The sequence below is a fragment of the Microcaecilia unicolor genome, chromosome 3 (genome assembly GCF_901765095.1).
Source record: "Microcaecilia unicolor chromosome 3, aMicUni1.1, whole genome shotgun sequence".
Classification (NCBI taxonomy): Eukaryota; Metazoa; Chordata; class Amphibia; order Gymnophiona; family Siphonopidae; genus Microcaecilia; species Microcaecilia unicolor.
In genome coordinates, this window is record NC_044033.1 from 1452326 (window position 1) to 1467028 (window position 14703).

The 14703-nt window shown below is 44.8% G+C and overlaps 1 protein-coding gene across 1 annotated transcript in view; it reads right to left on the minus strand.

Moving 5' to 3' along the window:
- MRPL2 (mitochondrial ribosomal protein L2) overlaps positions 1–12463 on the minus strand; it is a 49790-nt gene extending 37327 nt beyond the window's left edge. Inside the window, exon 1 of the mRNA XM_030195690.1 lies at positions 12296–12463. Coding sequence (XP_030051550.1) covers positions 12296–12367 — 72 coding nt within the window. The 5' untranslated portion in view covers positions 12368–12463. The remainder of the gene's footprint in view (positions 1–12295) is intronic.
- Positions 12464–14703: the final 2240 nt, after the last annotated feature.

Sequence of the window (14703 nt, forward strand, 5' to 3'; positions counted from 1 at the left end):
GTTCATAGTTTGCTACCGAGACAGATATGGGGAGGCAGCTGCTTGCCCCGGGATTGGTAGCATGGAATGTTGCTAATAATTGGGTTTTTGCCAAGTATTGTGACCTGGCTTGGCCACTGTTTGGAAATGGGATGCTGGGCTAGATGGACAATTGGTCTGAGTCAGTATGGCTACTCTTATGTTCTTATGAAGTAAATGACCGACAGGTTACAGTCCAATGGCCTAAGACATTAGCTTACTTCTCTGCCACCTTCTAAGTCCAGCAGGAAGGCAAATACTTTTGAAAGGAAAACTAACATAACAAAAATAAATGACTAAAACATTTAAACCCTGTGGTCAGGACCATTTTAAAACCATAAACTAGGATACTCAGCACTGACCCAGAACCTGCGCATTAGCACTGAGTGTCCAGGTATAGACTAACCTTGTGGAAGGTGTCTGGATATCACTGATATTCAGCTATTGTACTGTCCTAATTTATCCAGGTTACTAGCACCGAGTGTCCAGATATAGACTGACTAGTCAAAGGTATCTGGGGATCACTGATATTCAGCTATTGTACTGTCCTAATTTATCCAGGTTACTAGCACCGAGTGTCCAGATATAGACTGACTAGTCAAAGGTATCTGGGGATCACTGATATTCAGCTATTGTACTGTCCTAATTTATCCAGGTTACTAGCACCGAGTGTCCAGATATAGACTGACTAGTCAAAGGTATCTGGGGATCACTGATAATCAGCTATTGTACTGTCCTAATTTATCCAGGTTACTAGCACCGAGTGTCCAGATATAGACTGACTAGTCAAAGGTATCTGGGGATCACTGATATTCAGCTATTGTACTGTCCTAATTTATCCAGGTTACTAGCACCGAGTGTCCAGGTTTAGACTGACTAGTCAAAGGTATCTGGGGATCACTGATAATCAGCTATTGTACTGTCCTAATTTATCCAGGTTACTAGCACCGAGTGTCCAGATATAGACTGACTAGTCAAAGGTATCTGGGGATCACTGATATTCAGCTATTGTACTGTCCTAATTTATCCAGGTTACTAGCACCGAGTGTCCAGATATAGACTGACTAGTCAAAGGTATCTGGGGATCACTGATATTCAGCTATTGTACTGTCCTAATTTATCCAGGTTACTAGCACCGAGTGTCCAGATATAGACTGACTAGTCAAAGGTATCTGGGGATCACTGATATTCAGCTATTGTACTGTCCTAATTTATCCAGGTTACTAGCACCGAGTGTCCAGATATAGACTGACTAGTCAAAGGTATCTGGGGATCACTGATATTCAGCTATTGTACTGTCCTAATTTATCCAGGTTACTAGCACCGAGTGTCCAGATATAGACTGACTAGTCAAAGGTATCTGGGGATCACTGATAATCAGCTATTGTACTGTCCTAATTTATCCAGGTTACTAGCACCGAGTGTCCAGATATAGACTGACTAGTCAAAGGTATCTGGGGTTCACTGATATTCAGCTATTGTACTGTCCTAATTTATCCAGGTTACTAGCACCGAGTGTCCAGATATAGACTGACTAGTCAAAGGTATCTGGGGATCACTGATATTCAGCTATTGTACTGTCCTAATTTATCCAGGTTACTAGCACCGAGTGTCCAGATATAGACTGACTAGTCAAAGGTATCTGGGGATCACTGATATTCAGCTATTGTACTGTCCTAATTTATCCAGGTTACTAGCACCGAGTGTCCAGATATAGACTGACTAGTCAAAGGTATCTGGGGATCACTGATATTCAGCTATTGTACTGTCCTAATTTATCCAGGTTACTAGCACCGAGTGTCCAGATATAGACTGACTAGTCAAAGGTATCTGGGGATCACTGATAATCAGCTATTGTACTGTCCTAATTTATCCAGGTTACTAGCACCGAGTGTCCAGGTTTAGACTGACTAGTCAAAGGTATCTGGGGATCACTGATAATCAGCTATTGTACTGTCCTAATTTATCCAGGTTACTAGCACCGAGTGTCCAGGTTTAGACTGACTAGTCAAAGGTATCTGGGGATCACTGATAATCAGCTATTGTACTGTCATCAAAACTAAGAACATAAGAGTTGCCAATACTGGGACAGACTGAAGATCCATCAAAGCCAAACCAGGTCACAAGTACCTGGCAAGATTCCAGAAGAGTAAAACAGATTTTATGCTGCTTATCCTAGAAATAAGCAGTGGATTCCCCCATTTTAATAATGGCTTATGGACTTTTTTTTAGGAAATTATCCAAACCTTTTCTAAACCCAGGTAAGCTAACTGCTTTACCAAATTCTCTGGCAATGAATTCCAAAGTTTAGTTACATGTTGAGTAAAGAAATTATCTGGTTTATTTTTTAATTTACTACTTTGTATCTTTATTATGTGCCCCCTAGTCTTAGTATTTTTGGAAAAAGTAAACAAGCGATTCACATCTACCCTTTCTACTCCACTCAGTTATTGTACAGACCTCTTATCATATCTCCCCTCAGTCATCTCTTCTGCAAGCTTTAGAGCCCTAGACACTTTAGCCTTTCCTCACAGAGAAGTCATCGCATCCCCTTATTAATTTTCGTTGCCTTTCACTGTGCCTTTTCTAATTCTGCTATATCTGCACACAGTATTCAAGGTGCGGACGCACCATGGAGAGCTAAAAAGGCATTAGAACATTCTTATTTTTGTTTTCCATTCTCTTCTAATAATTGCTAACACTTTATTTACTTTTTTAGCTGCCGTTGCACACTGAACAGAGGGTCTCAACATATCAATGATGACACCTAGATCCTTTTTCTAGGCAGCAACTCCTAATGAGGATGCTTGCATACATAGCTATGGTTAGGGTTCATCTTTCCCAAATGCATCACTTTGCATTTGCTCACGTTAATCATATTCATATGTTCTTATCAGTCTTAGCTCTGAATGCACTGAGAAGCAACTCAGTCATGTGCATGGGAATAAGTTCCATTGCTGCACACTGAATCCATTAGGTGACGCATTGAATTTGACCCCTGACGCAGATTGTTTCTCAAGTCATATCATTAAAGGAACTGTTTCCCAATTTTGAAGGGTGCTTCTTTTGGTTTCTTATGTTCTTATCTGCCATTTGGATGTCCAGTCTCATAAGGTCGTCAGCAATTTAAGAACATAAGAATAACCATACTGGGTCAGACCAGTGGATCACCTAGCCCAGTATCCTGTTTCCAAGAGTGGCCAAACAAGGTACTTGAATAACTTTGTGTCATCAGCAAATTTAATTACCTCACTAGTTACTCCCATCTCTAGGTCATTTATAAATATGTTAAAAAGAAGCGGTCCCAGCACAGACCCCTGGGGAACCCCACTATCAACCCTTCTTCATTGAGAATACTGACCATTTAACCCTACTCTCTGTTTTCCATCTTTTAACAAGTTTTGACCCACAAGGAGAAATTAGGGCTTAGTTAACAATTTTATTTCCAGTAGTTCTTCACACTATTCCAGGACATGTGGCATACTTATGTCCATTGACCAGCAGGTGGCGATAAAAACCAGAACTGAGCTGATACATGTATACCCAGCTAGCTAGCCCAGTTCTCCAGTATTTATGTAGACAAGCAGAAGGGATAAGGCCAAAAAAACTCTACAACAACTTTAAAGAATAAACCAACCAAACAACATACACCGGGAGAAGTTTTCTGGCATCCTCGCAGAGATGCAAAAGCATGGCAGGTCTCGTGTAGTGCGCCTGCTCGAATAACAGAAATCATGGGTGGACTTCTGGAATAGTGTGAAGAAATGATGGAAAGAAAATTATCAAGTAGGCCCTAATTTCTTCTTCCATTACGTTACTTCCCACTATTCCATTCCAGGACATGCGGAATATCCAAAAGTAATCCCTAAAAAGGGTGGGACCCCCAGCCCTGCTGACCGGAGAATCAAATGCCACCTCCGTATGGGCCACGATATCTACACGATAATGCTTCGCAAACATATGTGGCATCGACCACGTTGCTGCCCTGCAAATATCCGGATTCCACTCAGGAAGTCACTGTCCATCTCGTACAATGAGCCACCAGAGGGGCCTGCTTCCCTTCTAGTATGTATGCAGAAGCGATGGTCTTGTTCAAATACCTGGCAAGGTGGCTTCTGACACCATGAGACCTAGCTTCTATTTCCCAAAAAGGGCGAAAAGGTGATCTGATCTCTGGAAGTCATTACATCAAACATTTATTTATTGCATTTGTATCCCACATTTTCCCACCTATTTGCGGGCTCAGTGTGGCTTACAATACATTGTGAATGATGGAAATACAATTTGTTACAGTACGATTATTAGTTACATTGTGAGGAGTTAGGGGAAAACAAAGTCAAAGTCAAAATATCATTTGGGGAATAGAACAATGGAATTTAACAATGGGGAAATGATAGGGCGATAGAACAAATAGCATGAGAACATTAGGGTAAAACAATTTTATCTGTGGTAGAGTTTTAAGTGTGGTTAGAGTATGGGGAAAGAGAATTCAGAAGAGAGTGTATTGATGCATTCTATTAGTGTGTATGGACTTCATGTGTTTTGATCCTTGTAATAAATTTTCTCAAAGAGATGCGTCTTCAATAGTTTGCGGAAGTCGGTTAATTCGTAGATCATTTTCAGGTTGCGTGGTAGTGTATTCCAGAATTGCATGCTCATATAAGAGAAGGTTGATGCATGCAGTACTTTGTATTTTATGCCTTTGCACTTATGGAAGTGGAGATTGAGGAAAGTTCGTGATGATCTTTTAGCGTTTCTGGGTGGCAGGTCTATTAAATCAGACATGTATGCAGGGGCTTCACCGTGAATGATTTTGTGAACTAAGGTGCATACTTTAAAGGTGATACGTTCCTTGAGTGGGAGCCAGTGTAGTTTCTCACGTAAGGGTTTTGCACTTTCGTATTTTGGTTTTCCGAAGATGAGTCTGGCTGCTGTATTCTGGGCTGTTTGAAGTTTCCTCAGTATTTGCTCTTTACAGCCTGCGTATAGTGAGTTGCAGTAGTCCAGATGACTGAGTACGAGTGATTGCACTAGGCTGCGGAAGACAGATCTTGGAAAGAATGGTTTTATTCTTTTCAGTTTCCACATGGAGTAAAACATCTTTTTGGTTGTGTTGTTCGCGTGAGTCTCAAGTGTTAGGTGGTGGTCGATAGTGACTCCAAGGATCTTTAAAGTTTCTGAGATTGGCAGATTTAGTTTAGGTGTGTTAATAGCGGTAAATTTATTCGTGTTGTATTGGGAGGTAAGTATGAGGCATTGAGTTTTTTCTGCGTTCAGTTTCAATCGGAATGCATCTGCCCAGGTGTTCATGATGTGTAGACTTTGGTTGATTTCATTGGAGATTTCATTAATGTCTTGTTTGAAATAAATATATATCGTTACATCATCGGCAATATGTATGGGTTAAGGTTATGGTTTGATAGAAGTTTTGCTAAGGGGATCATCATTAGGTTGAAAATAGTTGGCGAGAGGGGGGATCCCTGTGGTACTCCACACTCAGGTGTCCATGCAGCAGACGTAGTTGAATTTGATGTGACCTGATATGAGCGTAAGGTTAAGAACCCCTTGAACCACTTTAGGACATTGCCTCTGATGCCAAAATATTCAAGTATGTGTAATAGGATTCCGTGGTCAACCATGTCAAAGGCACTTGACATGTCAAATTGTAAGAGGAGTACATTGGTGCCGGTTGCAATCATTTGTTTAAATTTGGTCATTAGGGTAATTAATACTGTTTCGGTGCTGTGATTTGACCGGAATCCTGACTGGGCATCATGCAGTATTGAGAACTTGTTGAGATAGTTTGTGAGTTGTTTGGTTACCATCCCTTCAGTTATTTTGGTTATTAGTGGTATAGATGCTACTGGTCTGTAGTTAGTTATTTCGCTTGCGTTTTTCTTTGTGTCTTTAGGTATTGGGGTGAGTAAGATTTTTCCTTTTTCCTTCTGGAAAACTCTGTTTTGTAGCATGAAGTTCACGTGGTTCGTTAGGTCTATTATGAATTGTTGAGGAGCTGATTTCATGAGGTTGTTTGGGCAAATATCTAGTTTGCATTGGGATTTGGCGAATGTTTTGAGCATTTTGGAGATGAGGTACTCTGACAGTGATTCGAATTCGGTCCAGATCCTGTCTGCTGGATATATTCCGTCTTCTGGGTCTAGACAGTTTAGGAGTGTGGCGTATTCAGTAGGGCTGGTGGGTATTTTAAGTCGTAGTTGTATGATTTTCTCCTTGAAGTATTTCGCGAGGTCGTCGACCCCTGGTATATCTTTGCTGTTGTTTGTAACTGGTGTGGTGTCTAGCAGCTTATTTACAAGGTAGAAGAGTTTGTGTGTGTCTTTGTAGTTTGGTCCAATCATTGTTTTGTAGTGTAGTCTTTTAGTCTGTTTTATGGTATATTTGTATTTCCTCCGAAGTGATTTCTAGGTATTCAGTGTGTGTTCATCTTTCTTTTTGTTCCATGCGCGTTCTAGTTTTCTGACTTGTGTTTTGAGTTTTTTCAGCTCTTCGGTGAACCATGGATTTGATTTTTTTCTATTTGATGTTCTGGTTTGGATTGGGGCAATTGTGTCTAATGTTGTCTTACATGTGTCATCCCATTCTTGGAGGAATTGAATGGTGTCTGTGTTTGTTGACCATTCGTTTTGGTAGACCTGTTGCCAGAATGTTGTGGGGTCTATTTTTCCTCTCGTGGCGTATGTTGTTCGTTCATGTTTGTTGACTGCGTTTCTGTGTATTTTTTGCCAGTGGAGGGAGATATTTGCTTTATGGTGGTCTGTCCATGGTGTGGGTGTCCATTTTGTGTCTGTAAGTAGGAGAGTTGAGTCTGGGTCGAATGTGTGTGTAATGATGTCTAGTGTGTGTCCTTTCTCGTGTGTTGGTTGAGTGTTTGGTGCGTGTAAATCCCAGAGTTTTAAGAATTCTTTGCACTCTTGTGTGCCTGTTGAGGTGTCGTCTTCGAGGTGTAGGTTGATGTCTCCTATTATGAGGATGTTTGAGGCCGAGACACATGTGTTGGAGATGAAGTCCATGAGTTGCGTCTGGGAGTCTTTCCATTTTCCTGGTGGCCTGTAGAATAGGATTGCGTTGAGGTGTCCTTGTAAGTTCGGATGGGAGATTCTTGTCGAGGCAATTTCGAGTTGTGGTGAGGTGGATTCGCTGGTGGTTGTGATGGTGAACTCGGATTTGTAGATTATGGCTATTCCGCCACCTCTCTTTCCATGTCTTGCCCAGTGAGTGATTTTGTATTCTGGTGGGCAAGCCTCTATGATGGCGGGGTCCGTAGGGCCGTGGAACCATGTTTCCGTGATGAATAGAAGGTCTAGGTTCTCTGTGGTAATCCAGTCTAGTATGTCTACTGAGTTGCTTACTGCTGATCTGGCGATGTATCCTATTTGGATTGAGCGGTTTGGTTCTGTGGGGAGGTTTGATGTGTTTATTTTAATTAGTTGTCTGTTTCCTCGGTGGTTGAATTTGTCGTTGGTTTTTTTTTCCTCTTTCTGTTGGTGTTTGTATGTGGAGATTTTTCCTTTTGGTTAGTTATTGTATTTTTGGTCTGGTGAGTTGTTAATAGGTTGTACATAGAGTTGGGGAATTGTGGTTGGGTTGCAAATGCGCAGTAGAGACTTCCCTCTCTGCCCCGCCCCCGCTTCAATACGTGATGATGGGGGCGGGACAGAGAAGGCAGTCTCTACTGGCATGCTGCAGACGTTGGAACTGCTCCCCCTCCCCCCCTCCCCCGGTGTCGCCGCCACCCCTCCATCTGGCCCGAGCACTGTGAACTTACATCACCACGCAGCAGCAGGCACATCAGCAAAGCTGCCGTCGGGCTTCCTTCTCTGCCTTTGTCCCACCCTCGCCAACGTTACGTCACAAGAGGGCGGGACACAGGCAGAGAAGGAAGCCTGCCCCGACGGCAGCTTTGCTGATGTGCCTGCTGCTGCGTGCTGATGTAAGTTTACAGTGCTGCTCGTGCCGGGTGGAGGGGCGGCGGCGACTCTGGGGGAGGGGGGGCTCGGAAACCCCCCCATTCCAAAAATAGCTCATTTTCACGGGCTCAACGGCTAGTAAGTACATAAGTAATGCCACACAGGGAAAAGACCAAGGGTCCATCGAGCCCAGCATCCTATCCACGACAGCGGCCAATCCAGGCCTAAGGGCACCTGGCAAGCTTCCCAAACATACGAACATTCTATACATGTTATTCCTGGAATTGTGGATTTTCCCCATGTCCATTTAGTAGTGGTTTACGGACTTCTTGGGATTTATTATCCACCTTTATGAAGAGATTCACCCAAAATCTTTTGTTATAAACTATATTATGAAGCTTTACTGCATTGTTCTATCACCCTATCTTTTCCCCATTGTAACATTCCATTGTTTCTACGCTCCAAATGATGTTTTGACTTGACTTTGTCTTCCCATAACTCCTCATAATGTAACCCATAATCGTACTGTAACACATTGTATTTCCATCATTCACAATGTATTGTAAGCCACACTGAGCCCGCAAATAGGTGGGAAAATGTGGGATACAAATGCAATAAATAAAATAAATAGTTTATGCAGTGAAAGAAACTTTTAAAAGTTCATAAAATTCAAATTAAGAAAAAAAAAACATATCTGAGGTTAAACTGGGCTGTTAGGCAACTACTACTATTTCTATAGCAATACTAGATGTATGAAGCGTTGTACACTTGAACATGAAGAAAATCCCTGCTCAAAAAAGCTTACAATCTAATCAGGACAAACAAATAAGAGACAAAATTAATTACTAATGTGGGAATGATAAGACAGACAAGGGGGTAAGGAGTTAAAAGCAGCATCAAAAAGGTGGGCTTTTAGCTTAGATTTGAAGACGGCCAGAGATGGAGCTTGACGTACCGGCTCAGGAACTCTATTCCAGGCATATGGTGCAGCAAGATAAAAGGAACGGAGTCTGGAGTTAGCAGTGGAGGAGAAGGGTGCAGATAAGAGAGATTTACCCAGTGAACGGAGTTCCCGGGGAGGAATGTAGGGAGAGCTTCTCATTTTCCCCCCCAAACCCACCTCCCCACTCCCCCCGTTTTCTATTTCTGTTGATGGCTCTCTCATTCTCCCTGTCTCCTCAGCGCGAAACCTTGGGGTCATCTTTGACTCTTCTCTCTCCTTCTCTGCTCATATCCAGCAGATCGCCAAGACCTGTCGTTTCTTTCTTTACAGCATCCGTAAAATCCGCCCCTTTCTTTCCAAGCACTCTACCAAAACCCTCATCCACACCCTTGTCACCTCTCGTTTAGACTACTGCAATCTGCTTCTTGCTGGCCTCCCACTTAGTCACCTCTCCCCTCGGTTCAAAACTCTGCTGCCCGTCTTGTCTTCCGCCAGGGTCGCTTTACTCATACTACCCCTCTCCTCAAGTCGCTTCACTGGCTCCCTATACGTTTTCGCATCCTGTTCAAACTTCTTCTACTAACCTATAAATGTACTCACTCTGCTGCTCCCCAGTATCTCTCCACACTCGTCCTTCCCTACACCCCTTCCCGTGCACTCCGCTCCATGGACAAATCCTTCTTATCTGTTCCCTTCTCCACTACTGCCAACTCCAGACTTCGCGCCTTCTGTCTCGCTGCACCCTACGCCTGGAATAAACTTCCTGAGCCCCTACGTCTTGCCCCATCCTTGGCCACCTTTAAATCTAGACTGAAAGCCAACCTCTCGCCTCGTAACCACTCGCCTCCACCTACTCTCCTCTCCTCCTTCCTGTACACATTAATTGATTTGATTACTTTATTTTTTGTCTATTAGATTGTAAGCTCTTTGAGCAGGGACTGTCTTTCTTCTAAGTTTGTGCAGCGCTGCGTACGCCTTGTAGTGCTATAGAAATGCTAAATAGTAGTAGTAGTAGTAGGAGAGATGAGAGTGGAGAGGTACTGAGGAGCTGCAGAGTGAATGCGCTTGCAAGTCAGTAAGAGGAGTGTGAACTGTATACTCAAACGGATAGGGAGCCAATTAAGTGACTCGAGGAGAGGGCTGATATGAGCATAGCGACACTAGCAGAATATAGCGTGCTCAGAAAGGAAAGGATGTATTAAAGAAAAAGAAACGACAGGTTACTGAGATGTGGATATTGAAACGAGTGAATTCTTATCTCCCACTCAACACTTTCCGGAACCTGATACAGTCTACTGTTATTACCCACACCGACTACTGCAACAGTGTCTTTTTAGGATGCAAAACCCAAATACTGAAGAGACTCCAAACTGCCCAAAACATGGCTGCCACACTTATTTTTGGCAAATCAAAAATTCAAAAGTGCATCACCTCTTCGGGCAAAGCTTCACTGGCTCCCCATACTACTACTTAACATTTCTAAAGCGCTACCCGGGTTACGCAGCGCTGTACAATTTAACAAAGAAGGTCAGTCCCTGCTCAAAGGAGCATACAATCTAAAGGACAAAAAGTGCAGTCAATCAAATTGGGGCAGTCTAGATTTCCTGAATGGAGGTATAATGGTTAGGTGCCGAAAGCGACATCTTTCCCCCTAAACCAACTTCTCCTCCTCCCCCATTCTCTATTTCTGTGGATAACACTCTCATCCTTCCTGTCTCATCAGCTCGTAACCTTGGGGTCATCTTCGACTCCTCCCTCTCCTTCTCTGCACATATTCAGCAGACTGCTAAAACCTGTCGTTTCTTTCTCTATAATATCAGCAAAATTCGCCCTTTCCTTTCTGAGCACACTAACAGAACCCTCATCCACGCTCTTATCACCTCTCGCTTAGACTATTGCAACTTGCTTCTCACAGGTCTCCCACTTAGCCATCTCTCTCCTCTTCAATCTGTTCAAAATTCTGCTGCACGACTAATATTCCGCCAGGGTCGTTAAGCTCAGATTAGTCATTAATAGTATCAGAGCAAGGTTGTATGGGTGGGCTGATAATATTAAGTTGGGTCATTATGGTAAGCTTGCTTGAAGAGATATGTTTTCAACATTTTCCTGAAGGGCAGATAATCGTTAGTTGTTCGGATGTATCTTGGCAGAGCATTCCAAAGCTGACTGCCCAGAAAGGAGAAACTAGATGCGTAGTAAGTTTTGTATTTAATTCCTCTGCAATTGGGAAGATGTAGGTTGAGGTAAGTACGTGTGGTCATTGATCTGTTTCTGATCGGGAGGTCTACCAAGTCATTCATGCAGCCAGGGGATTCTCTGTATATGATTTTAGGCCTTGAAGTTAATTCTTTCTTTGATGGGGAGCCAATGGAGCTTCTCTCGAAGAGGAGATGCGCTTTCAAATCTGAACTTGCCAAAGACAAATGTGGCTGCCGTGTACTGGGCAGTCTGAAGTCTCTTCAGGATTTGGGTCTTACATCCTAAAAAAACGCTGTTGCAATAGTCGACATTGGTAATAACTGTGGATTGAACCAGGTTTCGGAAAGTGACTAAGGGAAGATATGTTTTCACTCGTTTTAATATCCACAACATATTGAACATTTTTTTCGTGGTGGATTTCATGGTTGTCGAAAGATAAATGGCTATCTATCATTACTCCAAGGATCTGGTGTTTGGGTGGTGGGGCTAGTTCTGGGCAAGACTTCTACAGTCTGTGTCCTGAAAATGGGGCTAGTTCTGGGTAAGACTTCTACGGTCTGTGTCCTGAAAATGGGGCTAGTTCTGGGCAAGACTTCTACGGTCTGTGCCGTGAAAATGGCAGATACAAATCAAGGTAAGGTATACACAAGAAGTAGCACATATGAGTTTATCTTGTTGGGCAGACTAGATGGACCGTGTAGGTCTTTTTCTGCCGTCATCTACCATGTTACTATGTTATGTTACTATGATCTTTAGACTGTCTGATATGGAGAGTTTAACATCATGGGTGCTGAAAGTGGTCGGGATGAGTGGGGAGTATTGAGATGAAAGGACTAATCACTGTGTTTTTTCTTTATTTAATTTCATTTTAAAAGCATTAGCCCAGGAGGTTAGAGAGGTCATAGCAGCAGCAATTTTATATTCAATATTACTATTGACACAACCAATTCTACAAGTCTTTGGGTTTGCAATATCTTCTTGTTTATACACCTCCCAGGGCTGGACCATAAAATGAAATCAAAGCAGAAGGAATAGGTATTGGTGTGTGTGTGTGTGGGGGGGGGGGTGTAATAGGTTGGCTGTTGAAGGAACGGAATTAACAGGGGAAAGGAAATGGACTTATACAAATAGGGAGGAAAAGCAGGAGAAGGTAGCTGGAGAAAAGAGATCCCTTTCTTTCCCAGACCCCAAAGTCTCCAGAACTGACCTGGGAGGGAGCAGAAGCCTGTGAGGACAGACTGAGGAGCCCAAAGGCCCTGGAGAGCAGAGACACCGCCATCCCCGCTCTTCCCACAACAACCACAGGCAGAAGCGGCCGCTCACTCTTCACAAAAACACAGGTTTCCGCTACAAACACAACCCGCCGGCGCCCCACATTGCACTTCCGGCGACCTCGCCATACAAAACAGGAAGAAGAAATGAGCCTATCTAGTCCACTGTAGGCAAGGAAGCCACTTTGGTTAATCTCCGTTTCTACTCCCCCGCGCAGCCGTCATTTCTATACACCCAAAACAAAGCAAGCAAACCTATGAGCTACTGCGGAGGTTTAATAGACAGGAGTGGAAGTGAGCCTAATCTCTGTTTCCACTCCCCCGTGTAGCCGTCATATCTAGTACACTCAAAACAAAGCAAGCAAACCTAGGAGCTGCTGCAAAGAGGTTTAATAGACAGGAGTAGAAGTGAGCCTATCTAGTCCACTGTAGGCAAGGAAGCCACTTTGGTTAATCTCCGTTTCTACTCCCCCGCGCAGCCGTCATTTCTATACACCCAAAGCAAGCAAACCTATGAGCTACTGCGGAGGTTTAATAGACAGGAGTGGAAGTGAGCCTAATCTCTGTTTCCACTCTCCCGTGTAGCCGTCATATCTAGTACACTCAAAACAAAGCAAGCAAACCTATGAACTGCTGCAAGGAGGTTTAATAGACAGGAGTGGAAGTGTGCCTATCAGGGGTGTAGCCAGACACCCAATGGGCAGAACTCTGCCCTATCCCACAAGTGCTTTAGTCTCTCCCTCTCTCGCCTTTATACCATATGGTCTCTCAGACATCCCCCTAACCTTTTAAATAGCAGACTTTCACCGGCAGCGAGCAGCAACTAATACACACTGCTCATGTTGGCCCCACAGCCTTCCCTCTGATGCAACTTCCTGTTACTGCATAGGTGGGAATACATCAGAAGGAAGACTGTGGGGCCAGTGTGACCAGTATGTTTCAGTTGCTGCTCGCTGCAGGCGAAGATCTGCTATTTACAAGGTTTGCAGGAGGGATAGTTGGGAGTTTTCGGCTGGTGGGACTTAGGGATCCCTGCCAGCCACATCATAGGTGTGCTGCTACTGGGTGGGCCTAAGCCCAAAGTGGGTGGGCCTGGGCCCACCCTTGGCTACGCCTAGGGTTACCATATGGCTCCAGAAAAAGGAGGACGGATTGAGCCAGCCGGGTTTTACTTCCGTTGTTTTCAATTGAAGTAATTGAGGCAGCCAGGTTTTACTTCCATTGCTTTCAATGGAAAGCAATGGAAGTAAAACCCGGCTGGCTCAATCCGTCCTCCTTTTTCTGGAGCCATAAGGTAACCCTAGCTACGCCACTTGTGCCTATCTAGTCCACTGTAGGCAAGCAGTGGCGTAGCAAGGGCAGGGCGGTGGGGTTGGTCCACCCCGGGTGTCCGCGGGTGAGGGGTGCTCCGTCGCGTCTCTTGTCCTGCCACCGCCTGCCTTTTTCTTTCTTTCTTTTTTAATCCATGCAGCCACGCAGGCAGCGCTTCGCGTCTGCCCTGTGTGTGCTGTGAAAGAAGTAAATCGCCAGCACTGGCGTCGGGCCTTCCCTCGAAGTCCCGCCCTCTTGTGAGGTAACTTTCTATTTCCTTGAGGGTGGGACATCGAGGGAAGGCCTGACGCCAGCGCTGGCGATTTACTTCTTTCACAGCACACGCAGGGCAGATGCGAAGCGCTGCCTGCGTGGCTGCACAGATTTTAAAAAGGAAAACAAAAAGGCAGGCGGTGGCAGGAGAAGAGGGCTCTGTGGCTCTCAATGGAGGGGGGACGGGACTGGGTCGGGGGGGGGGAGCTCAGAGGGGAGAAGGGGATTGGAGAGGGGGTGGGGGAGTTCAGAGGAGGGGTGCTCAGAGGGGAGAAGGGGATTGGAGAGGGTGGGGGTGCTCAGAGGGGAGAATGGAGATTGGGGAGGGGTGCTCAGAGGGGATTGGGGAGGGTGGGGGAGCTCAGAAGAGTACTCAGAGGGGAGAAGGGGATTGGGGAGGGGTGGGGGTGCTCAGAGGGGATAAGGGGACTGGGGAGGGCTCATGGGAGAAGGGGTCTGAAACTGGAACTGGGGGCTGAAAGGGGCAGGGGCTGAAACTGTGGGGACTGGGGGCTTTAAAGGGGACAGGGAGAACTGGCTGGGGCTGAAGCTCGGGACTTTTGAGTGAAAAGGGCTGGGGTTTAAACTAGGGGCTGAAAAGGGGACAGGGAGAAGTGGCTGGGGGCTGAAGCCCATGACTGATGGGAGAAAAGGGCTGGGGATTGGTGGGATAGTGGGGCTGAAAAGGGTGGCAGGTGGGAGATGTGGGCTGGAACTGGAACTAGGTGCAGGTGGAAAGAAGGGGCTGAAAAGAGGGGGC